This window comes from Pelodiscus sinensis, chromosome 8, assembly GCF_049634645.1.
Source record: "Pelodiscus sinensis isolate JC-2024 chromosome 8, ASM4963464v1, whole genome shotgun sequence".
Classification (NCBI taxonomy): Eukaryota; Metazoa; Chordata; order Testudines; family Trionychidae; genus Pelodiscus; species Pelodiscus sinensis.
The window spans coordinates 62,528,505-62,555,304 of NC_134718.1; the positions used below are offsets into that span (position 1 = coordinate 62,528,505).

At 40.9% G+C, this 26,800-nt stretch overlaps 1 protein-coding gene across 11 annotated transcripts in view; it reads right to left on the reverse strand.

Annotated features, from left to right (window-relative positions):
* Window positions 1-26,800, reverse strand: part of ATRNL1 (attractin like 1) — a 1,022,331-nt gene that overhangs the window by 404,481 nt on the left and 591,050 nt on the right. For all 11 annotated transcript variants that reach the window (XR_012905693.1, XR_012905692.1, XM_075935407.1 and 8 more), the window contains one exon: window positions 16,582-16,643. Coding sequence is in view for 9 of the 11 variants with exons in the window: in XM_075935407.1 (XP_075791522.1) it covers window positions 16,582-16,643 (62 nt within the window). In the remaining 2 variants the exon portion in view is untranslated. The remainder of the gene's footprint in view (window positions 1-16,581; window positions 16,644-26,800) is intronic.

Below are 26,800 nucleotides of genomic sequence, written 5' to 3' on the forward strand. Positions count from 1 at the left end.
AGGTCCAGTAATCTTGTTTGTTTGTAGGTTTAAAACAGATTGGTTTGGTAAGACCATTTTAGTCCAAGTTGTTTAATGAAGGTACAGGAAAACTGTAAGCATAAAGAAAGAGTTACACTATATGCAAAGTTTAATGTGGCTAAGTAGTGTTGTAAACAAAGATTGCACATTTTCCTGTAAACTATAGAATGAGTAAAAACTGCAAACAGACTAAAATGCTGTGAAAGCTCCAAGAGCCACAACAGGTTGTGATTTCCTTTGTGATGTAAATGCCCTAGCTGGCAGCACAAAGAAGCTTTGCAGGTAATAGAGATCAGAAAGTTCAAATTGTAGCCCTCCAGAAAGAAAGAAAAGGAGGTACTGGTATTGCTATTTTAGTCCCAATAGGAGGTTGGGTATACTAGGAAAAGTTTAAATGTAAGCAGTCTTTTAAGAAGGCAGAGAGAAGACTGAGAAATTGGCATTTGTAAAAGATGTTATCCCTTTTTGAACAAGATTCGGGCATAGCCCTTGGTCTGATCAAGTGTTAATTGCTGTCCATACAATTTCAGACCTAGAAGACAAATTGACTAACTTACTTGTGTATATGTAAACCCTCAACTTCAAAGGAGAGGGAAACAGCTGCAGCTTTTGTCTTCTGTGGAAAACCTGTAAAGAGGTGTTCTTCAAAATTGGCTGATACCTCTGCTGCAGACATAGAGAGGTAGAAATGCATGTCCCTCAGTACTCAGACAAAGCTAGATTCCCTTAAGGATTGGTGCTGAGAGTTAAAGCAACTCTCAGATTTATTTATTTATTTTTCTTCCCTCAGGAATATGCTTAAGAAAAGGACCAGGAGGTATGAGGCTTAGTGAACAAGCTCACCCTCCTTACCAAATTAATAGTAGACAAACCTGTCTCATTGGGAAAAGTCATTTAGTAGGAATAAGGAAAGTAGAGCAGACATTGGAAAGTTACTAGGAATGAGAAACATTTTCCTTTGAAAGGACAAAGCAAGTGATTTGAGGGAATGTGAAGATAAAAGGTGGACTCCATGGGAGAATGGAAGGAATTAAGTGATGGTTGTAATATGTAAAGGGAAATCTTGTTTTAAAAATGACACCTTGTTTCTTTGCAGCCTCTTCCTTAAGCACTGTGCAAACGATCTATGCAAAGAAACAATCAAATGTAAACATTTTGTCTATGAACACCTTTGTTAAATCTGCAAAGGACAATTAGGGATTCTACTGAAACTTAATTGGTTAACTGCATAAAAGAATGAGCTCTATATATTGTAACTATTTTGTGGATTTCAAATTAACTAGTTTTATTTTGTTTTGGATAATGTCCTCTTGCTTAAAATTGCAAACAGACAAGGCACAAATTGGTTAGTGCTTCTGTTGGGCATTCAACTCTTAAGGACATTTAACTTTCTAGAAACCAAATTATTAGTTTAGAAACTCGAGCTTTGAAACTTAACTGTTTTTTTTTTCAAGGCTGACTTGATAACACTTTTGGCTATTTCAAAGGAAAGTGGACAGGGAAGGCTGTTGCTGTTTCAGCAGACACATCCATTGCACCCCTGACCACAAACATAGAAAGAACAGCTCAGCTTGCAGAGCTGGCAGCAATCAATTAGCTTGTGAGGCAGGGGCCAGTACCATCTACACTAATTCCTATGCTGTATGGGCTGGAGCCACCCAGTGGATAACTAATTGGAAGAATAATAACTGGGAAATAGGAAAGCCTGTTTGGAGATTGGAATATTGGAAATGGATATACCAGCATGCAAACCCACATGCCTTAAGCATAAGTCATGTGTCCAAAAGAATAATACTCTAGCTGCACAGTTAAATAACCTAGCAGATGCAGCAGTACAAATTTTTGCTGCCCAGGTGGATTGGGAACGCCTGTACATTTGGCTACATGAAACCTTGGGATACACAGAAAGCGATGAGCTGGTGCGGCAGGCACATGCCAGGGGGTGGCCTATCACCCACAAACAAGCCAGAGATCTGGTACAAGCTTGCACCCTATGTGCTGAACTCAGGAAACATGTAACAGAAGGGCAATGGTTTGCCAGACTAAGAGATGGAAAAGCACTATGGGCAACCTGGCAAGTAGACTATATTGGTACACTACCCACCAGTAAGCAAAGGTGGAAGTATGTTTTAACTGGAGTGAAAATTGTTTCAGGAATTGGTTTTACTTACTCAACCCCAGTGGCAACAGGGTTGTTTACAGTCATGGGACTAAATGGCTTAATAGCCCTGTCCCAACACCCCAGTTTGGGAACACAAACCCATGTACTGCACTCCTACAAAGGAAAAGGAGTCTGGACCACTGCAGACGCTGGGCTAACACCAATAACCATTACTGAGGCTTGGATTGTATCCAAGACCGGCGAACCTTATGTTTTATCACAGGAAACTGAGGCAATATCCCTGAACAGTGCTCCAGTGGGATGGATCCCTCCCAATGCTGGTGTGGATCCGGGAAACCACCATGAACTTTTGTATATATATATATATATATATATATATATACACCGCTTGCTGTTGTAGCGCTTGCAACCACTGTTGTTAGTTACAGACTATTGAAATGAGACATGGTACTCCAACGCGCCATGGTCTTCTTCCTCATCCCAACTGCTACTGCTGTACCAGAACACCTTACTTGACTCCTCCACTGGACTGGGAATCGAGTTTGTCCCTCTCAGCCCAAATGACTGGTGAAACAAGAGTGACATCTTCAGATGGGGACCGGTATGGTTCGATGACAACGACTACCGCAGTCCTCAATATAACTTTGGGGGGAGGCAAGGGAAGTGGCAATGGACGGTATGGGATAAGACATGCTGTAACTAAGAATGTAAATAACTCATGGCTAAATTGGTTAGCCCAACAGCTAGAACTTTCCTTAACTCCTTTCCTACACTCTATTATGACCACTGTTTTAATTGTTTTGATTGTTGTACTCCTTTTCTGCATAACCCTATGTATTGTGCAATGCCTAGTTAATGTAGCTATCTCTTGTGTGCACATTCAATACACAGCACCAGGAAAGATCCCTAGTCAATTCCTAGATCCTAAACCCTCTAATCAGGCCATTGGGTACTTTGAAATTCCTCCAAGGTGGGCAAGAGGCACTGGCAAGCCACCATCTTGCATTCCTGGGATGTGGTGTGTCGTATCAGGGGGTGGAATGTGGCCAGACAGCCTGCCTCCATATTATCCATCTTATTTGCCTCTCTGAAGCATACAGGACAGAAAAGGAGCAATAATATCAGCATAGTCTATGCTGGCTCATCTGATCCTGAGAAGCTGAAACATAGATATGAGGAGAGATCAGGATATGTGAGACTGCCACCGGCTGGCACCTATGTTGATTCGAACACACAGTCCCAGGAAGAGGAATTTCCCACTGAGAAAACAATGTCCAGTACTTCAAAATTTAATCACCTCAAATCTCTCTTACAAGTGTAAATTAAGTTCACAACTCCCTTGTAAGAACTGGTCTCACAGCAGACAGACCAGCATCAATTGGCAATTAAGATAAGAAAGAGAAATACGTGACCCCATGATTATAAAAGATGGGCCCAGCACACACTCACTTTGAGTGTCATTCTACCCTCTACCTGCTGGTCGGGTTAGGTGTTTGACCTCCCGAGGTTCTATGGGGACGCCCACCTCGTATTTTCGTCTTTCCTAGGAATTGAGGGACCGGCCCTGGCCTGACATGCTGGAGTCGAGAGGCACAGAAGGGGGTAAAAATGGTACCTGGATGTGGTCCTCTGTCTTAAGTGTACACATAGAAAGAGTAAGCTGTTACTTGGTACCATTATTTCTATTTTTCTATCTTTATCTTCTTTGTAACCATTTTTAAGACCTATATTTTGCTAATAGTTAAGAAATAGAACAATAGCCATTGCAACCATATGATTTATAAGCTTCCTCAATAAACCTGTAACTGTTTAAGCTTTAACCTGACTCCTTCAGTTGCTGTAACAGAACCAAGCACAATTTAAAAGAACTTCAGCCGGTCTAAAGGGACAGTTATAGGAAGAGCTTGGGCGTTTGGATCTGTGTCACTCCCAGGTGACAGGACCCACTGGGGCATCTTTCAGTCTTTCCTCAAGGCTGCCCGCTGCGAAGGAATTATGAAATTCTAGCAGCTGAAATCTAAGATGTAATAAGCTCTTCCTATATAACGGGGCGTCTGTTGGCCTGCTGGCCACCCTCTGCGATGGGACCCCGGTCCTAGCAGTAAAGGCACGGACGTTAAACCTTTTCTCGGAAACATACACACACACACTGCCCTGACCGTCGGCTGACACACTGTCATAGCACTTATCTATAAAGAGCATTGTGCAAGGCACTATAATTGTCAGCATAAGCATGCCGAGATGTTTGTATGATATTTTGCTGCATATTTGTCAGAGAAATATTGCCATGATATAAATATGGCAAAAACAAAGATATGATTTATGCAGAATGGGTTATGTGAGCTACTACTGCAAAGGTTAAATCATAACTGAATGTGAGTATCCTTTTTGTATGCATGTATCATTTCTGTATCTGAAGTTAGAAAGATGGACTATGTGTCAGTTACAAAAGTGCTTGCACTTGGGTAATGCCCACCACATAGTAGGCAATCAATCTGGATAGGCCATTAGGAAGAACAATAGGACTGTGAAGGTGCTAATCTCGCTCCTTCCTTTGAAGCATTCGGAGATGCTACTTTGACATGGCAAGGTCAGGTGATCATATCACCAGACACAGGATATTTTTATCTGCTGTTTATTTTCCACTGGGAAAGGATGGAGTCAATATAGGAAAAATAGGGCTCCACCATGTGCAAATCCTATGTAAAACTGGGAAACAAGTTAAACTTGGCTCTTTTCAACTGCCTTCCCGCCGAAGAAGCAAGACTGCTGAAATCACCTGAAGGAACAAAAGGACTAGGATGGGAGTGACAGGTACTGAGCCCAGGCAAGAAAACTTAAACCAGCAGTGGGGAACCTTTTTTGGGCTGGTGCTGCTGACCCACAGAAAAATCAGTCAGAAGCCACACACAAGTGAAAAACAAAACAAAAAAAATCACAAAAAACTCCCCAAAACCCTCACTGATGTGGCCCCCAACTGAGAAGACACTCCCCGCATTTCTCTTGCCCATCAGAGCCTAAGGGAGCCCAGCCTATTAGATATTGTGCGTTCAAGCCCTGCAGTGGGGCAACAGGGGGGCTGGAGCACCAGCACAGATTCCTCAATATTGAGGGGTCTCTGAGCCTTGGGGAGCTGGACCCATGCAAGCCCTGGGGCACATCTGGCCCCCAGGGCATGAGGTTCCCCACCACTGGCTTAAACAGTGAATGGTATGCCTGAATATCTAAGATGCAAGTGGTGCAGATTACCTTCAAGAAACTCTGCAATCTGAATAAAACAATATTTAGGATGAGAAATTACTATTTGCAGTCAATTTCTTTAATGTATTAAGCCTAGATTGTGTGTTTTATTTGCTCACTAATCCACTTTATTCTGTTTCTATCCCTTATAATCACTTAACATTTATCTTTTCTTCTTCATAAACTTAGGGCTTTTTTTGTTTATTTTAAAACCCAATTTGAGCTATTCATAACGGGGTGGGGAGAAGCTGTGCATATCTTCCTCCACATTGAGGGAAGAGGTGATTTTCATGAGCTTACACTGTATAGACTTCTGTGCAGTGCAAGACAATACAGTTTAGTATTTGCACTCCAAATGAGTTGTGCAGAGTGATGGGTAATCCCTAAGCTGAGTTCTTCCACATAGAGCTGATCACAGTGTCTGTATAATTCTACAGCTGGGAGTGTCCCTACCTGTGTGTGTGCTGGAATGGGGCTTGAGAGCTTATCACAACAGCATAAAATAAGGGGAGCCCAGGCTTGTGGAACAGGCAGGTTCAATGGAACCCCTGCACATCAGGTGGCATCCTGAGGCAAGACTCTAACCTTACACAATATGCATGGACTTTCATCAATAAACTGTATTTATATATGGGTAGATAGATGATTTTTTTTCCTACACAAAGGAATATTGATTGATTTGAGTTCCTAGGTCTCCAATGTAAATCAAGCAGTGGGTAAATCAACACAAAGCAAGCTTCATTTGCATATTAAGTCAATAGGAAAAGTAAGTTAAAAGGAGACTAAGAAAGACTATGAGTATACTGAAGAACACACAGCAGAAGAGAAGAACTTTGCCAGGCAGTACACTTCACAGGGGTATATGAGTTCTATGGACTTTAGGGAGCGATATGAACCCCCAGGGGGGTTCCACCACTAAGGGTACATCTATATTGCAATGCTATTTTGGGATACCGGAGTATCCTGAAGTAGCTATCCCACATCTTCACAGAAAGCCTGTTATTTCAGGCTCATTATTCCGATGTCCCTGTAAACCTCATCCTACGAGGAATAAAGGACATTTTCAAATAGTGCCTTATTTATAAATTTGGCACTGTGCCAACTGACTAAATAAGCTTTTTCAAAATAGCATCTAAATAAGATACACAATTTGTGTAGCTCAAATTACATATCTTATTTCGAGTTTACAGTGTTGTGTAGATTCACCATAAGGGAGCAAAAAAGAACACTTTTTGTCTATGAAAGCTGGATCCTGGCCCAAGGATCTAGTGATGCTGAGAGATTGCTTTAGGTGAGCAACTCAGACAATGAGTTTAGCTTCTTAAAGTTATATTTAGTCTCTTAAAGACATGATGGACTTTTATTTTATTTGTAATCATATCTGTTTCTACTGTGCTTACTCAGTATCACAAGTTCCTTTGTTAATAAATTTCTCTTTGCTTTATCAAAAGTGTGAATTCTTAGCTGACTCACATAAATTGGTATGTACATTTTCTTTTTGGAGGTAGGAGATCTCACATTCACAAACAGTGAATCTCCAGTGAAGGAGACTGAATGTGGGTGGCAGGTGAAGGCAAGCCTCAGCCCTGCCCCCTTCCAGCTGAGGCCCAGCCCTTTCCCCAGTCCCCCATTGAGACAAGTCCCACCCACCCCTAACTCCATTCTTCCTGGCTACCTAGAGGGCTAGGCCTGCCATGCCACAGCTATAGCCTTTCCCGGCTGCACCAGCCTTCCTGGGCAGTTGGGTTGTTGCACTGCAGCTCCAGCCTTCACCTATAGCTGAAGAGCTGGTCAGCTGCACCGCGGCCTCAGCCTTCCCTGGTGGCTGTGGAATGTAGTCATTTGGGGGATAGCAATGCCTTTCCTTGCCTACATTATCCACTGCCCATGCATAGGGACATGTTTGTCTGGTGTGGTTAACAGACTCAGGTGACAGGAGGGTGTCACCTAGTTTAGCTGGTACAAATCTTTTTGCTAATGCAAATGGTTAACTGGGTCACGCATGTTTCCAGTTGCCCCAACAAAATGTTACAGAGGCTGGGAGGGGTAACATAGGAAGATTATAATTTCTACTGTATGTTCTCTGTTGCAAATAAAGCACTGAATATGGTTAATATAATTTAAAACTCCCTGGCAATAGGATCTATGACAGGGAGGTTTAAATTATATTAAAAATATTCAGAGCCTTATTTGCAACAGAGAACATATAGCAGAGACTATAACCTTCCTGTGTGCAATTAAAGGAAAAATCCATCAAGATTTCTCGATACAAATATATGTTTGTCATTCATCACATATGTACTTGCTTCAGCCTCTCATCTACTGCCATTCCACTGTGAAGCACCATAATGGTCTTTCTTTGACTCATCCATTCTGATTAATCATTTTCAAGCTATGACATCACTGAGTCACTGAGAATACTACACTTACAATCATTATTGATGGAAGTTGAACCTACCCTGGCTTCTCTGCAATATGAAAACAACGTGAGGTCTCGTACTGAAGGTCATTAATAGACACAGGAATGGCACATTTTTCAAATATATTGTTTATTATGTGTACATGAGTTAGCATCTGCAAGGATACTATCTGACAAAGGTATTTGATAAGAAATATTATGTATGATACATTTTTTGTGTGAAAACAACCCAGTACCAAAGACCTAACCTTCATTGAGAACTAATTATTAACATTGTGTACTGAGATACCCCAAGGAAATACAATAATAGCCACAAATTGTCCTTAAACTGATGGATAAAGATATCATGTTTTGACAAAGCGTGACAAAATTTGACAAAGGATTCAATAACCCTGGAAGGAGTTAGAAAGAATACTATATCTACTCCAAACTATTTAAGGTAAAGAAGTCAGAGCCCACAGTACAGAAAGGGTGATTACAATGTACGTCATCAGGTGAAACAGGCTGACAGAGAAGGAACACTGAGGGCATGTCTAGTCTACTCTCGGCTTCCGAAAGAAGACATACAAATTTGGCACGAATCTTCTTCTAATCCCTTTTTCGGAAGAGGTTTTTTCCGGGGGGGAAGGGAGGAAAGGGGGAAACAGTCTAGACGGGTTTTTCACACAACCCCCCCTTTAAAAGCCCCATAAGCCTCCTTTTTTGAGGAATAAGGGTTCTTTCGAAAAAGGAGAGTTTTATGTGAAAAACCCTGTCAAGACTGCTTTAAAAAAAATACCTCTTCCGAAAAAAGGATTGGAAGAAGATATGCAAATTCAGCACAAATTTGCATATCTTCATTCAGAAGCTGAGGGTAGTCTAGACATGCCCTGAGAGTGAATGAAGAAAAGAATGTGAACTAGGGCTTAATAGAGAAAACAAATTGTTGAAGGGCAGAAAGTGGAAAAATGATACCGTTGATCAAAGGGTGTAAGATATTTTATTATATCACATAATTTTACCTGAAGTTCTAAGAAGCTTTCCTATCCCCCAGTATGATTTGTGAGATTCAGTCATGAAGGCCATGGATTTTGTGACTTCTTCTGCACGCAGAGCTGGAGAAATTCTCAGCCCTGGGCCATTGGATCAGTAGACACAAGGCTGAAAAAGTATCTGGTGTTGAATCATCACTCTTGAGGGCTAAAGAAGTGGCAGGGCCATCAGAACAGCTGGAATAGTTGACTAGAAGTCAGCTTTGGGTGCCACCAGGGCAGCACACTAAGACTGCTGAAACAGTGTTAAGCAACCAGCCCCGGGATTGCTGGAGTAGCAGCTGGGGTTGGGTCAGCCCCTGCCACAGTACCAGCAGTGGGGCTTTTACAGTTGCAAGCCCCCGAGAGTACTCTATTTGTCCTCCCCAGGCAATTTTTCATAAAAGTCAGGGACAGGTCATTTCTGTTTATTGTCACAACCTGTCCCTAACTTTTACTAAAAATATCCATGACAGAATCTTAACTTTCATCATCACTGACCCCACTAAGGTTTCATGTAGGAGTTATAATAATAATATTAGTCTCCCTGATTTCAAGGATAACATAGACAAACACAGTATTAACAGGTTTTTGCTTGGCATCATAGACAAATTCAGGAAGAAAATTTACCTCAGGGACCACAGAGCCATTTGCCTTACTGTGTAAAATGAACAGCACATAGTTTCTACGCCTGAGGCTGTTTTTCTAGCCATGCAACATGGTTCTTCACAAAGTCATTAATACCCACTCTAATAGTGTGGCACCATGCAATGTGTTCAGTCACCAGTTGCTTGAAAGTAGAATCAGAAATACTCCTCTTCTGAAGGTTTGGTTTCTTTGAAGCATTTAATTGGTACTTCACACTGGTTGCCAGAGCTTAATTCAAAATATAGAATTTGTTTTGCTTGATGAGTCTCAGACACATGGATTAAATGACTAGCCCATCTCAGCTGAGTGCAAATCAAATGAATCTTGTTATTAACTGCACCAGTTTCTGCCAAAACATTCATGTTGGACTCCCAGTCCTGATGTGTGATACCCACCAATCATTGTAGGTGTCACAGATGAAAACTCATGCTTTTTAATGTGATTTGATCATAGGTCTATGTTTCATAGTGTGATAGATAGTGTCATACCCTTCCTACCACTGTAATATTGTTTGCACAAGTTATGCCTTGTAAAGTATCATTTAAAAACTCCTAATTTGATACTCAATATTATCATGGTAAAATGCACCTATAAGCATAATCTCAGATCATGACCAATGTTCCCTCGAAGGTTCGCACACCAAGAATTTGAGACCCGCCCACCTCCTGAGCAGAGATCAGGTTTTCCAGGGTGGGAGCCATGTGGGGGCTGCCTTGTCCAAGGAGCAGCAGGGCAGCCACCGCACGACCCCGGCCCTAGCTTCAGCCCTTCTCCAGGGCTGGAGCTGCTGGTTGTGTGGTGGGCAGCGGCTGCTCTGACAGCCTCAGCTGGGGTCAGAACTAGAGTTGCAGCTGCAATGAGGGAGGTGCCTGCTGCAGTGGCCCCATCCAGGGCTGGAGGGCTAGAGTCACATCTTGGGAAGCACCTGCTTTGGCGGCCTTACCCGTACCAGAGCCTTAGCTGAGCCACATGTGGTGGCGGCATCCGCTCCGGCATCCCCAGCTGGGGCCAGAGCTACAGCTGCATCCCAGGTGGTGCTTGCACCAGCAGCCCCTGCAACAGCGGCCCCATCCAGGGCCAGAGCCGGAGCCGCATCATGGACGGCTCCTGCTCTAAAGTCACTGGCCAGGGCCAGAGGGCGAATGCCGAGCAACCAGTGGCACCTGCTCCGGTGGCCTTGGCCAGGGTCAGAGCCACATGGCGGGGGAGAGAGGGCAGCATTCTGGCAGCTGCTCCAGCAGTTAGGGCCAGAGGACCCGAGCTGGGGCTATGTTGTGGGGAGGGGGAGTGGGAACGGGACTACTCTAGCGGCCCAAGTAACATGTTGGGGGGCCATGGTTCCAGCTCCACTAAAGAATTCACTAAAGAGCTTGACCTTGGAATCTCAAAAGGTAAATCTGTAGTTATCTGAAGTATAAAATAGATAGCAAACAACTAGAGAAACGTTCTGCTCCCTGTTCATATTTATTTAAGAGCCTCAACCACATAAAGGAGAACAGTTCTTTCTGACCCTCTGTATTGTTGTCACTTTTGAAGGCATCAATCATGTCAATAGTGTTGATTGTGCCAATGACTATTTTTCTCCCTGTGGAAGTTATTTCTTCAATCTCTCTCTCACACACACACTCTGCTGAAAGCATGTGGTAAGAAAACTTTGCTTACAATTTCACATATTTTGTTAAGTCGGGCAGCAGTAGCATGTTAGTTTTATTTCTGTTGTAACCATTTCTGACTTTTGTGTCTTATTACTTGTATTCACTTAAAATCACTCTCTTTGTAGTTAACACATTTGTTTTATCTAACCCAGTATGTTTATACTGAAGTGTCTAGGAAATGCCATTGAGGTGACAAGTTGTATATACATTATTTCTTTCAAAGAAATAATGGACATAATTTAGCTTGTGTTGTCTAGGAGAGACTTGGGCAATACAGGACATAAGTTTTGGAAGGAATATCTAAGAAGGTGTTGTGTTGGGGGTCACCTTGTAATATAACCAAGGCTGATGAGAACCAGAGCGTAACTTGTGGCTAGCAGGTTGAAGTTACATACAGACACTCAGAATGTGCCTTATATGCTAGAAGGTTCTTTGTAAGTGGCCTAGGTGGGAGCTACCTCAGCAAGGCACAGTAGGGAATGCAAGATCACTGGGCAGGGGTGGCATATTAACCTGTATGCCTGAGGGCTTCTGCTAGCATCATAATAAAGTATAGAGAAATGCCATGAGGACAACAGCATTATACATGTTGATTTGTGTCTACAGATGGGTTCCATGTTGTTTCCAAATGTAGTGATAAAGGAAACAATATGTGGTGCTGACTTTCTTAATGTGTGCATCCATTTTGTGTCACTTCATTATTTAATATACTGCCGAGATAAAGAAACTTTCTGATGGCATAGTGTGAGAGAACTTTCAACATTGATGGTTCTTGGTAACGTTTTTGAGAAGTCAGCTGGTAACAACTTTTGCTTGATTGGCGGTAAAGCTGAAGTTACAAGCCACCATAGCAAAGCAGTTTGTGTAATCTTGTAATGCTATTTCAGAAAGTACAACCAAGACACAGAGAACAGTTCTTTGAAGAAGGCTTTGCTCACCTTTGTATTTGCATATAGATGAGAACAACGGAAGAGGCTGTCAGTGTAACTATATATAAAATCACCATTTGAAGAGCTATGAAGGGCTTCCGCTAGCATCACAATAAAGTACAAACAAGAAGGATAGAAGAAAGAACATTCTTTCTTTGCCCCATTTGTGACTGGAAATAGAGCTGTTAGATCACCATCAACACTGACTTTTCCAAACACGACTTCATAGAATTGCCAAACTTTGTTAATAAATGAGCATCAAACATTGTCTGGGCATCCAAATTTAGTAAGCAATTTCCAGATGGCACCGTGCTTGACTATGTTAGAAGTTTTTGTTTAGACTGATTAACAAAAGTTGATATTGTTAGTGATATTTTTATCATAATTGTCAGATAGAGAAAATCATGCCAACACTATTTCACGTAATGCGAAAGTCACACAGTGACTCAGATAGAACTTTATCAACAATTTGGACCAGAAGCTAATTCAGGAGAATCTATACAAGACTCTTACTGGCCACATAGAGCAAGGAGATGCTATGGAAATTATCACAGTCACTGTTTAAGGCTTTGTGCTTACAGATAGTGACCAGATTGGTATCGTTCAGTTGTTGCAAGATGATTTCTTGAAGCCAGAAGTGATAAGAATTCAAAAAACTTGGCAATGAGAGGATTATTTCCAGGTTGGAAAACTTCAGCTGCAATGGTATCAGGACCAAGGTATTTGTGATTTTTCATTGCTTGGACAGCCCTTAGTATCTGAGCTTATGTGGGCAAGTGCATAAGACCCTTTACAGACATTATCAAGTGACTCAGTAGAGACAGCAGATAGATGATTAAGTAATTCAGTTAAATTGTTCATGCCACCCATCATAAATGATAGCGTGATCTGTGACGAGAAATTCATCACCAGCACTTCTCAGTAGGGCCAAACACTACTTTAACCATGTCATAAAAGCTTGTGGGATCATGTTATTGAACAACCTGCAGTTGGCTACATTGTTCTTCAATGCAGATTGTTGGTTTTGCTGGAATTTGTGTTGACGTGTGCTATATTTGATCTTTTTCAACTCACAGTATAGATAAGAGCACACCATGAGCTTGTCTGTTTCACAGGAAATGGATTTGATATTTCAGGACCATTATCATTGAGCCAAGATGCAGGACGGCATTTTGTATATCTAGCCTAACTGACAACTTTATTAGAGACTGTATCACAGCATTATACCCATTCAGCAGATACATCATTGCTGTTTGTTGTAAGAGTTTTCAAAATGGTAGTTAGCTGTATTGAGAATTGTTCAGTGGATAATGGATGGTTTATCAGGACAACATTTAGAGGCTTAAATGACTGATTTTTACGATTTTTCAGCCAAACAGAAAGGAAGAAATTTGACTGCTAGACATACTATTGTCTTGTTCAATCAGCTCTTTGTAATTATGAGCTGTTATGAGCACATCTCATAGAGTTCGCTATCAGACCACCACATAGTCATTAAGATGCCAACAGTATGACCAAGAATATATACAAATTAATTTGCATTTGTCGTGGAGGTGGAACATAGAGTTTGGGATACCTAATTGGTACTCAACATGTCACAAGCAAATTTAAGCCATTACTGCTCATTGCCAAGTATGCCGCAAATGGAGAATCATCACTGCCAACATGTGTAGGGTGTTGAACTATTTAGTTTGGAAGAAAATTGCTTCTTCATATAATCAGAGTTAGTGACACTCTATGTGTAACACTGATTAATGAAGCATAACATTCACCTCCCAGGGCAGTTGAAGCTTCATCAATCTGTCATTTATGCCAATGGGTAGGCTCTTCAAATGAGAGACACTATTTTTTTCAAATTGCAAAACCAGCTCTCATGTCATGTGACTATTTTACGTGTTCCCCCAGAAAAATGTGTCAGTGTGATACCTTTCAACCTCTTGAGCAATCAGAATGATCTGCCTAGTTAGGCAGTCATATGGAGCTTCCATGTTATAACACTAAGGCTATGTCTAGACTACAGGGTTTTTTTCGAAAAAAGTGGCCTTTTTTCGAAAAAACGTCACCTGCATCTAGACTGCCATCGTGTTCTTTCAAAATTAAATTGAAAGAATGCAGCGGTGTTTTCAACAATGGTAAACCTCATTTTACAAGGAAAAATGCCTTTTTTTCGAAAGAGCTCTTTCGAGAAAAGGCGTTCTTGAATGCAAACAGGGCTTTTTTGAATGAGAGTGTCCTGATTGCCTTGATCGCTTTTCCGAAAGTCTCATGGCAGTCTAGATGATCTCTTTCGAAAGAGGCTTGTAGTCTAGACGTACCCTAAGACTAAAGGAAACTTTTCAAGACATGTGTAAGTTTCAACCATATGATGGGACATCTTCTATCAACATAAGAGGAGCAAAACTGTTCAAAATGAGCAATTTTTAGGGTACCTTTTTTAGCCTCCTCCTCAGATCGTAGTCATCTGTGTTATCTCTGACTAAAGGAGCTAAGTTAATCCTGATGCTGCCAACAATGGTTTCACCCCAAATGAACACAGATTCTCTTGCCACAGAGGGCAGAGAAAGAGATAACAGATCTTCAAATATCTGAAAGGTTGACAAAAATGGAGAAAAACTGCCACATACAGCAATTTGTTGAATTTCTCTATCTTGTCACAGAGGGCTGGAGAAGTGGCAATGGTTTCAAACACTTTTAGTTTGAATGTCAGAAGAAAAAAATACCCTTCCAAATTATAAGAACAGTAAGATAATGGAACAAAGTGCATAGGGAAGTCATGAAAATTCCGTCATGGATTTTTTTTTTCAAAAACAGGCTGGAAAGCCATCTGTTTTGGATGGTTGAGAGACAATAAATCCAGTACCTTGGCAGAGGGTTAGACTTGATGATCTTTGTGGTCCCTTCTAACTGTATGATTTTATGATTGTTCATGTGGTCAGTTGCTAAAATGCATCACAGCTCTAAACTTAAATCACTTTTTTCATCTTGATGTAGCAAAGTAATTTGTACACATATGCTGATAAATAACAGCATCATTGTTTGACAGCTGACTATGGAATCATTAAAAATAAAAAATTAAAGAAAAACAATTCATTTAAACTAGCTTCCAACTTGGTAACATCATTAAAAAACATTTAAGTTATCAATACAGCACAGAATTGAATTTAAACTTTCATTATTGTGTAATGTTAAAATGTAATTTTGGTTAGATTTGTTTTCAAGTAACAGGCCATCTTGGCAATCTAAAAATTGCAAATGTTAAATCCTGAAAGAAATGGATGTTTCAAAAAAAAGTTCTAGCATTTTAATCCTTTGTAGAAGAATATCGTAGAATCTTACAAAAAGTTTTGTAAATTTTGTATCATAAAATATGTTTTGATCACCACGCTATTACCATTATATACCTTATATGCCAAAATCACAGCGTAAGTACTGCTGGACTGTCTCAGGAGAATACCAGGTCACACATATTAGCCTTTATTTTGTCTTAGTTGGATTGCCATAATTAATTGCTCATAGAATTTATCTTTCCACAAGCTACCGTGTTGTCAGATTTCTGTAGCTCGACTTCTAACATTAGTGAAACACGTCCATGCTGGTGTCAGTGCACAGTTTCACTGCCACGGAAGAACCACTAGGGTAGGAGTGGGGATCGTAAGGCCTGAGGGCCGGATGCAGCCCCTAGCTTGCCTGGATCTGACCCCCGAGGCTCAGGCTCCCCCCCAGTATTGTGGTGCTCATGCTGGTGCTCCACCATTCCCATCATCCCTCTGTGGGTATGGAGCACACAAAATCTATTAGCCTGGGCTCCCATAAGCTCTGGTGTGCAAAGAAAATGTGGGGAATGTTTTTTTCCTTCTCATGTGGGGGACACATCAGTAAGGGTTTCGTTTTTCTTTTTTTGATTTTCACTTGTGTGCGGCTCCCAACTGCTTTTTCTGTGGGCCAGAGGCCTCTGACGTAAAAAACGTTCCCCATCCCTGCACAAAGGAGACTGTACCTTAACCAAGCACAATTTCTCGAGTCTAGATGTAGCCTTGCTTGTGGCGAAGAATGAAAGGTGAGATATCCTTTGCAACACATAATAGGTTGGAATAAGATTCTCTTCCTGTGCTGGTTTGAGGAGCAGAAATCTTATGACCTGCCTATTTCTGGGTGAGTTATATGCCAGGGATGCTCCTAAATTGATTTTATAGTAATAATTTTATTCAAAATACTTATTTTAAAATCATCACATGTGGGTCTAGCTGCATTTTGTAAATCAGCTTAAGTAGCCTATGATTTCTATTACATACTAATATTGAAGGTATACAGCTGGAAATAATTTCTGCATAAAGAATGGAAAAACTATCATTGTTATAGACAAGAGGCCAATGACTGTATCAACCCAAATTACAGAGGTCAGGCTCCTCAGCAGCAGTAAATCACAGTTGGCACACAAAAATATAGGTATTTCTTAAGAATTAAGAATAGGCAAATCTAATGCTTTGATGGAACAAATTAGCATGGATTCAATCAGGCATTAGAAGAAACAATTTACCTGAAGAAGGTGACAAAGAACTGCACAAGATCCATGATGGTGTTGTGCTGTGAAAAAGCAATCTGCAAATAAAAATTAAAATAATTATTAAAATATTTTCATAGCAACAGTACCTTAAGATAGTCTAGAAATAGGTCATTTTTTAACTCCATGGATGATCAGTTTACAGTGTAATTTCGGCATGGTATGCAAACCTGCACAACATCCACTTACCATAAAGAGAAAATAACTTCCAAACCAGGTGCTAAAAATGCATCTCTTTATGTCAAACAGAAAACAATGAAATGCAGTCCTCGACTCATATTAAAATTAATGGAAATATATACATAAGAATATAATGGGACATGTACAATATAAAACACATTTTTTAAGATAAATAGTCAATTCCAGAAAAAAATACCATTTTTTCTACATATTAACTCCAGTAATATTTTAATTAATTTCCATTTCCATTTTAGTTAGGACATTGAATACACATTATAAAAGCAAAATGCAGGACAATGTAGCACTTTAAAGACTAACAAGATGGTTTATTAGATGATGAGCTTTCGTGGGCCAGACCCACTTCCTCAGATCAAATAGTGGAAGAAAATAGTCACAACCATATATACCAAAGGATACAATTAAAAAAAATGAACACATATGAAAAGGACAAATCACATTTCAGAACAGGAGGGGAATGCAGGGGGGGGGAGGAAGGAAGGTAAGTGTCTGTGAATTGATGATATTAGAGGTGGGGAGAGTGGGACGTCTGTGAGCTAATGGTATTAGAGGTGATAATTGGGGAAGCTATCTTGGTAATGGGTAAGATAGTTTGCGCATTTGTTCATTCCTTCCCGGAGAGTGTCGAATTTTAACATGAATGACAGTTCAGAGGATTCTCTTTCAAGTGCAGATGTAAAAGGTCTTTGTAGCAGAATGCAGGTGATTAAGTCATTGAGGGTATGTCTACACTACCCTCCTAATTTGAACTAGGAGGGTAATGTAGGCATACCGCACTTGCAAATGAAGCCCGGGATTTGAATTTCCTGGGCTTCATTTGCATGAAGCCGGCCGGCGCCATTTTTAAATGCCGGCAGTTCGAACCCCGTGCCGCGCGGCTACACGTAGCACGGAGTAGCTAGTTCGGATTAGACTTCCTAATCTGAACTAGCTGTACTCCTCATTCCATTGGACCTAACCAAGTGAGTTATAAGATCAAGAACACATATTCCCGCGCATCCAGAAATATAATTTATGCTATCATGTGCCGAAAGTGTCCGTCTGCTATGTGCATTGGACAAACATCTCAGACACTTCGCCAAAGGATTAATGCCCACAAAACAGATATCAGACAAGATCACAAAGAAAACCAGTTTCTTGCCATTTTAACCAGAAAGGACACTCTCTCAACGGCTACACGCGGCACGGAGTAAGTAGTTCGAATTAGGCTTTCTAATTAGAACTACCAGTACACCTCGTTCCACGGGCACGGAGTCCGCACTAACGGGGATTTAAAAATGGCGGCACCCGGCAAGATGCAAATGAAGCCCAGGATATTTAAATCCCGGGCTTCATTTGCAACTTCGAATGACTACATTAACTACCCTAGTTTGAACTAGGGTGGTAGTGTAGACATACCCTAAGGTGCTATTGGACCATTGGTGGGGTTTTTTAAGTATTTTTAGTTACAGACTAACATGGCTATCCCTCTAAAACTTGCAATGAGGAGTAACGGTAGTTTGAATTAAGAGCGTTAATTCGAACTACCTAGCCCGTGCTGCGTGTAGCCGCGGGCAGGTAGTTCGAGCTACCGGGCATTTAAAAATGGGGGTGCCCGGGAACATGCAAATGAAGCCTGGGATATTTAAATCCCAGGCTTCATTTGCTAGTTCGAATGACTACATTAGCCACTGTAGTTCGAACTAGGGTGGCTAGTGTAGCCATACCCTGAGAGAGATGAGGGCTCTCTACTCTGATGTCCAGAAACTTACACAGCAGTTGGAAGCCCTGAGAGGAACGTGGGAGGGATTTTTTCCCTGTTCTATGACTGTTACAACAGTGGTGTCTGGGGCACCCACATCAAGATGATTCTAGAGTCTTGACATCCATGTGGAGACCTATGGATAAAATGAGAGTCTGTATAACAGTGTGTATGTGCTGATAGCTGAAAGATAACAAAAAGAATCTGTAAATAGCTCATGCTGATGAGCACATGAGGGTTGGAATTTTGCAGATCTGTTAAAGAAAGACATCATCTTGCAAGGGAGACAAGAGAGTACATCATGGGGTTTTGCATCTGAAATTTGCATTTAGAGAAATGCAGAAAACATAGCTCAAAGTTGAGCCAGAAGTTCCAGTTCACAGACATGGAAATAATGTGACTAATAAATAACATGAATGAAATCACTAAATCCTTCCACCTGGGGAAGGCCAAGCGACTGTCTCCTTCAACCAAAAGTTTCTGGATTTCTAAGTACTGTACTAGAACATAGTACATAGATAGGCATAGATCACTGAAGTTTTCCAAGGGCTACAGCTCAGAAGAAAATACTAACAGTAGAAGCCTAGGTGGAATTTGATGGATTAATCCCACGAGGGCTGACAGACTTACTGAGCCCCTGGGCAAGGTGTGTGTGTGTGGGGGGGGGGGGGGGGGCAGCTCAGTACTCCTGGAAGGAATGGGGCCTTGGGTGGAAGAGTTGGCACTGGGGACAGGCAGGCTTCAGCACCGCCTGAAGTGTGCCGCATCCTCTCTTCCTGTATCCAGCCCTTAACACTATCTGGAGCACGCTGTGCAGAACTCTAGCAGCAATTTAAAAGGGCCCAGGGCTCTGATCACTGTCAACGAGCAGCCAGGAGCCCTAGGCACTTTTGAATCAACAGGCACCAAACAAATTACCATCTTTCTCCCCTACCTCCCTCCGCCCCTGCCAGCAGGTCTCAGAGAGTGCCCATCTGACGCTGGCATCACGTCATGGCACTGCGAGCACTTTTCGAAGCCGGAGGAAACTGGCATTATGAACTGAGGAAAAAAGGTTTTTTGGTTTTTTTTACTAGTAACTGTTAAACAAACACTAACACACTGACTAATTTAATAACTATTAATTATTGGCTGACTATTTTACACGATTCCTTCTTTGAACAGTTGAGGAGAAGGGAGTTGCTCTGCCTGCAACCATTGAACGGTAAGGAGAAACTGGCGGGGAGCCGGACTAAGTGTAAGCTAGCAACCAGCACTAACAGCTTCTGCCCCATGCATGCGCAGTCTGGCTGGACCATGGCTGACGACTCTCCGACCTGAAGCACTGGGACAACCCGACACCTCAAGTGGAGCACCCACGGGGACACTACCGAAGAAGAGAGAGGAGATAATAATGCCACGAGTACTGGGACTGCACTACATGGCTTCTCAAGGTCCCTTCCAGTTCTAGAATTCTATGAGATAAACCTTGAAAAGGGAATGAGAGAAGGAGGAACATCTTTTTATGAGACCCCATTCAAAATAACAGAATTGGTTTATTTACTTTTGTGTTTATACATACAGCCACTATGGGCCAAATCTTGAAATTATCAGGTAATTCTTATTGAGACACTCAGATAATGTGGTTATAACCTACACAAACTGTCAAAAGATCAGCTGAAGCCAGTAGGAATTTTACTTGAACAAGGACTGAATAAAATTTAAGTAAAGACCTGCAAGGTTATTTGGTCCAATGTGTAGTGCAACCCAAGCATAAGCAATACTTTAATGTTACCTTAAATGAAAAGCCAAAAGCTTCCTACAATCAGAAGCTATGTTTGAAATGCAGACACTATTCACTTCAAATGATAGTTAATGTTCAAAATAACCTCTGGCTTTTCCAGAACACTTGTTACAAATATCATATTTCAAGAAATGAACTAATACAGAGAGACAAAACATAAGCAATTGTCAGCAGAGTTCATCTTAAGTGACACTATTAAAAAGCTATTTGTTGAAAAAGCCTTTGCATTTTGCAGAACTGTAATTATTTTCACTTAAAGTGTCAGCATTCATTGAAGGTGTCCGTCATTCCTGAAACAATTATTGTCAAGGAAAACGATTGAAATCAATAACTGCACTCCTCCTGGTTATAAACAACAGCCATATAATGTAAATTTTACATCAAATATTTCCAAGAAAGATCTGAGCTTTATTTTTTTCTTTTCACACTGCACAGCATATCTAGAAGTAAGCAGATTTTCAACTATTCAATGCATATTGTATGACTATTATCTATTACTTCTTTTTTTCAGAAGTACAGAGAATAGAACTTGTACATCTGTAAACCACAGATGGTTAGATGAGTTTAACAGATGTAGTCATAAAAGAAGCATATACTTCATTATTTTATGCCTTACATCTGTAAAGCTGTCATCAGTGAAACCAGTGTGGACACCCATCCAGCTGCAAATAAGCTAAACTACATAAACTATGTGCTACTAAAAGCATTCCTTCTTAAAAACTAATCAAGGTTTACTAAATATTACAAAACCACATTTTTTGCCTGTTTGGAGATTACTTATATGTCATGATAATGAAGTCAAAAAAGCTGTAAACACTGAGGGTATGTCTACACTTGCAGCCTAGTTTGAACTAGGGATTCAAATGTAGGCAGTCGAAATAGTCAACGAAACGGAGATTTAAATATCCCGCGCTTCATTAGCATGATCTTGCTCACGCATTACTCCGATCAACAACTGTTTCGAAAGTGAAAGTGGGCGCCAGGACGCGTTAGTTTGAACCAAACCCTTGGTGTGAACTAATGTTACTCCTCAAAAAATGAGGAGCCATAAGAACTGTAATGAAGTTACTCCCCAAAATATGAGGAGTAACGTTAGTTCAAACCAAGGGGTTTGGTTCGAACTAACGCATCCTGGCGTGCACTTTCACTTTCGAAACAGCTGTTGATCAGAGTAACACACTGGCGAGATCATGCTAATGAAGCGTGGGATATTTAAATCCCCGCATCATTGACTATTTCGAATGCCTACATTTGCATCCCTAGTTCGAACTAGGGTGCAAGTGTAGACATACCCTGAGAGCTTATTTCAAATATTGGAGACATGACCTTCCACTGATATCAGTCGACATCTTCCAATGCCTAATAGTTAGTGTTTCAAGATGCCTCTTCACAACTCCCTAACTACACTGATATTGTTATGCTTCTTTTCCTAATTTTCAAATAGAACATTTACTTACAACACAGTCTGTTTATTTTGAATTCATGAGCAGATCATCCAGCAATAAGAAAATGGAAAAAAATAGTCTGTCCCAATGAGCCATAAAATAATTAACAAAATGTGTGTTCTGCAGGAGTTTTAGGTCAGATAGAATCCTCTTGTCTTTTGTCAGACCCTTACTCTTTACGGGCACATCTAGACTACGTTTTTTTCCCGAAAAGAGATATGCTAATTTGGTGCTAATTTGCATATTTTATCGCAGTTTCAAAAGCAGGTCTTTGACAAGTGAAAGTAGTCTGGAGGAGGGAGAAAAATTGTTCATCTTGGCCTCTGATGATAGGACAAGAGGCAATGGGCTTAAACTGCCACAAGGGAGGTTTACAATGTACATTAGGAAAAGCTTCCTAACTGTTAGAGAGATTAAATTGTGGAATAAATTGCCTAAGGAGGATGTGGAATCTCCATCAATGGAGATATTTCAGAGCAGGTTGGGTAGACCTCTATCAGGGATGATCTAGACAGTACTGGGTCCTGCTATGAGGGCAGGGATCTCTTGAGGTCCCTTCCAGTTCTATGATTCTATCTTTTTTATTATAAAACTAAAGCAAGTATATTCAAAATACAATTAGATTTATAAATCTCTATAGTTTACATTTTTCTTTATTTATTAAATGAAAATTCTTTGTTTTGAGAGTAGATTATTTTTTAAACTAAATCAACTTTATAATGAATTAATTTTTGTCTGTAATACCCATTTGAAAAATGAAACATTATATGAAAGGTCCATTATGTAACAGATCATATCTTATCAACTGTCTTCTATAAATCAGATATTAAGGGCTAGTGAATCAGTTAGCATTATATAGAACACCAGATATCTACTGATCTTTGAAGGTGAAATTCTACAAATGCAGTAATCCTTAGTTATTAGGAGATAATGAAACAGCCATTGACTGTCTCTAAAGATTTTGTTTTGAATTCCTGCAGAGTATATTGAATTGGTTTGGACTACCAAGGCTGAAAGCTCAGAAACAGAAAGGGACAAAAGTTCTCTCTGGAAAAAAAGAGGCTCTTTCCTTCCCCACAGTTGTTTGGGAGCTGTTCAGATTGACTCCGGTCTAAAGGTGCTAAGCCTCCCTAGGTCAATGTCCGACAATGACAGGGATTTAGAAAAGTTAAGACATGTGTGAAAACTGTTTTTTTAAATCCCTCTAAATTCCTACCATTAAAATGAACAATATTTTGGTTTTAAGAGCCCTGTCTGATATTTGTAGACACTTTTTTCACAGCAGAGTCAGACCTACTGAGTAAGCAGGGCTCATGCGCAGGATACTGTAGCTCAGAACCCGGACCAGGCATGAGAAGATCACATGAATCCACCTTAGGAGATGTAAAGGCAGACAGCTTGATACTTGAGAAGGTGAACACAAAGATCAAAGTGGGAAAAAGACGTATCGCTAGATGGTGACATACTAGTGGCAGCATCTGTCAATAGTGACAGAAGTGAATTTTCAGTAAGTGACAAGATTAGGAAAATATATTGAAAAGAGGGAAAGCAAGAGGAAAAAAAATCCTGGATTCTTTCCAGGAAGAGTGTAGAAAAAGACAGACAGGAGAAGTGATTTGTGAATGGCTCAAGAAATATCAGCATGTAGAGAGTTATGCAAATAAAAAAAAAACTTTAAAGACTTAAATAGCTAACCCTGCAACCGTGACAATGTTTATGAAACTACTCAGTAGAAAGGACTATCATCTGCATAGTTATTGTTTACTAATATTACACTGAAAGAAGTGGCAAACTTTTGTCTAATACAGCATTGCTAAAGACAACTCTCGGTTTTGTTCATTTTCTTAATTAAAACTAAAATTTAATTATTCGTGTATTGACAAAGAGTTGTTAAAAAAGAGATTTTTTTAAAATGTATATGTTCCAGATGATACTAATCTTAAAACAAAAAAAACAACCTGCTGCTAGTGACTGGACTTGACTACTGCTCCAACAAGCATTACTCCGATGCCACTTAGCATCATGTTCAGACCCTGGAAAAAAAGCAACATGATAAACCATGCATTTGACTACTGATATACATCATCTACTATTTTCAAGCAGAAATTTAACTGGTCAGAGTTGTAACACCTCCAGGGAAGAGGAAATTGTGTGCAGGTTGTTACCTGAAATACTGTTTTTCACCTAAAATTCCCTTGAAGTATTTTGCCAATTTTTAAAATAAAAAATAAGAATATTCTGAGCACAACTAAGAATGGTATGCCATGGAGTTGATATAGGTCCATTGTTTTCTGCACCATTTCTCATACAGATTTATGTATGTACAATATAGCAGCTGCTTTAACTTTCATCAGCTGTCAGTAGTCCTCAAGATATGCAACATGACCTGAACAGAGTCTACACTGGCTAGTTCTGCACTGTGCCCCCAATATGCTCACCACACCAAAGACCACAGCATAGGTGATTTGTGGTTGCACTTGGGAGGTGCACCGCCTCATACCTCTGCCAAAATTTTATTTGCTAAATCGGGTGCCTTCACATGTTCCCTCTGTGCTTCTCTGGGTGACCTTCCCTACAACCATTCCCACTGCAGACCAGGGAAAGAGGATGCAAGAAGCAGCTGTGTTGGCTCTGTGCCCACTTCTTCCTTGCTAGGGAAAATTTTTGCTGGAGAGTTGTGAGCCATTTCCTGTTTTTGAGTTGCCAAAAGGAAACAGAATGGACCAGAGAATCTGGCCTGTTATGCTTACCTACATTCTAGCTCAAATTCACTACCGTATTGCACTCTGCTGTATTTATAATTTATTATATAAATTTTGGTTATTAGAATGAAATCACAAGAAACTTTTACAATACAAATGGAAGTAAAAATAGCTTGATTATAACAAGAACTTTTCATAGCTTTCAAGATTAGAAGGGACCAATGTGATCAGGCCTGCTCACAAGCGGTGGGGAAGGACAGGGGGCAGTTGCCCTGTAGCCTGGTGATTCAATGGGGCCCAGGATTCCCAGACACTGTCGCAGTAACAGTGATGAGGAGTCCAGAGCCATGGTTTCTTTAAACCACCAACACAGCACCGTGACAAGCACTCTATGCAGCTCTAAGGGCTGAGGGGAATGGAGCCATGCCCCATGTGGTGCTGACTGCTGGCTTCCTCAAGGCTCCACCCCTTCCAGGAGCTTGGAGCGCTCTCCCCCACCTCACGCTATTGGGCCCATTGACTGTGATTATTTCAGTTTCACTTCCTGTATGCCTTAATTCAAAGAACATCTCTCCATTCCCCAAATTCCTAGAGCATATCTTTAGAATATCATCTAATATTTTGTTTTAAAAATGGCCAGTTATCATGAATCCACTATGACCTATGGTGAATTTATTCCAATAGCTTACTGCACTCATTGTTAAACATTTCTGAGGTTTTGGACAATGTGCATGTATGTTAATTATGGGAACAGAGACACAAAGTGGGTGAAGTAATATCTTATCGGATACATTTCTACAGGTGAAAGTCAAGCTTTTGAGCCATGGAGAGCCTTCCTTCAGGTGTGGGAAATGTACTAAGAATGTCACGGATAGTTACATGGTTGATAAGATTGTTTAGCACAAATAGTTATCACATTCTAAGGAACCATTCAAGTGAAGTGGCTTGTTAAAACCTCTGCAGCCAGAGGGCACAAAAAGGAGGCGTTAGGATGTTACAGATTGTTGTAATAAGCTATACATCTAGTATCTTCAATAATTCCATGACTTTTAGTATGTAAGGCCTGGTCTACATAAGTTCAGGTTGAACTTAACTGCAAATTAGTCAATTTTCTCCATAATGAGCCCACATCACTAAGCCCATTCCAACAAGTTTAAGGGCTGTTAAAGTCAATATTGGTATTCCTGCTTTTCATGAGGAATAATGGTAAATTCAACTTTCATGGTCAACTTTAGGATAGTGCAGACACAGCACTGTGAAAGTTGATGTTCTTGGCCTTTGGGGGTGTCCCAAAGTGCCCCAATGTGACTGTTTTGGCAAGCACTTTCAACTCTGTTGCTCTGCAGGTGTACAGGAAAAGGCCCTGGAAAATATGAATTTCATTTCCTGTTTGGCCAGCGTGGCGGCATATCTCAGCAGCACACCTGACCATGAACGGCAAGGGTTGCAAATATGCAAATGTGCACCAACATGGAGCATGCAGGAGATCCTGGACCTCATTGTTGAGTGGGGAGAGATATCTGTGCAGACAGAAATACGAAGCAGCAAAACTAACGCTATTATCTATGCCAAGATCAAACAGGGCACGATGAAAAAGGATATGGCAGGAATGCTCAGCAGTGCTGTGTGAAAATAAAGGAGCTCAGGCAGTCAAACCAGAAAAGAAAGGAGACAAAGGATGGTCTGGGTCATCACCACACACACGCTGCTTCTATCAGCAGCTGCATAGCATCCTGGTGGGGGACTCACCCAGTGTCCCACAGGAGTCCCTGGATACCTCCAGAAAGATTGTTCAGGAAGTCTTGAGCAACACTCCACTGACAAATGTGATGAACACACGGAGACCGCATGAGTCCCTGCTTTGCTGCCACGCCTGACCCCTCTCCCTATGGCAGGGTCCTGTGGAAAGGGAAAGTTGTGACTGTGGCTCTTAGCTTGCCTAGCCATTGTGTCGCACATGCTTTCAAAGTGGAAGCAAAAGAGCAAGCCCCAACCTGTTTCTTACCATGCCTGCCATCAAACCAGGTCTAGCTACTCCCTTAATATCTCTGTGCTATATTTGCTGCCTAATGGGCACTTAAAATATAACTTTCATCTTGTACATAACACATACCTAAAGTACTGGACAGTTACTCTTTTCTGCTTTCTACAACATATCTCCTCTAAAGTCTGCCCTTCACTTTTTTAATTACAGTGTGTGTAACAGTGAACCTGTTGTCCCTCCTCTGGTTCCTCCAGATGTTCAACTAGCACAGATCTGAATGCAAAAACAAAACTGGGATGACATGTTCAATGAGCAAATTCAATCCACCCACATGGGCAGGGT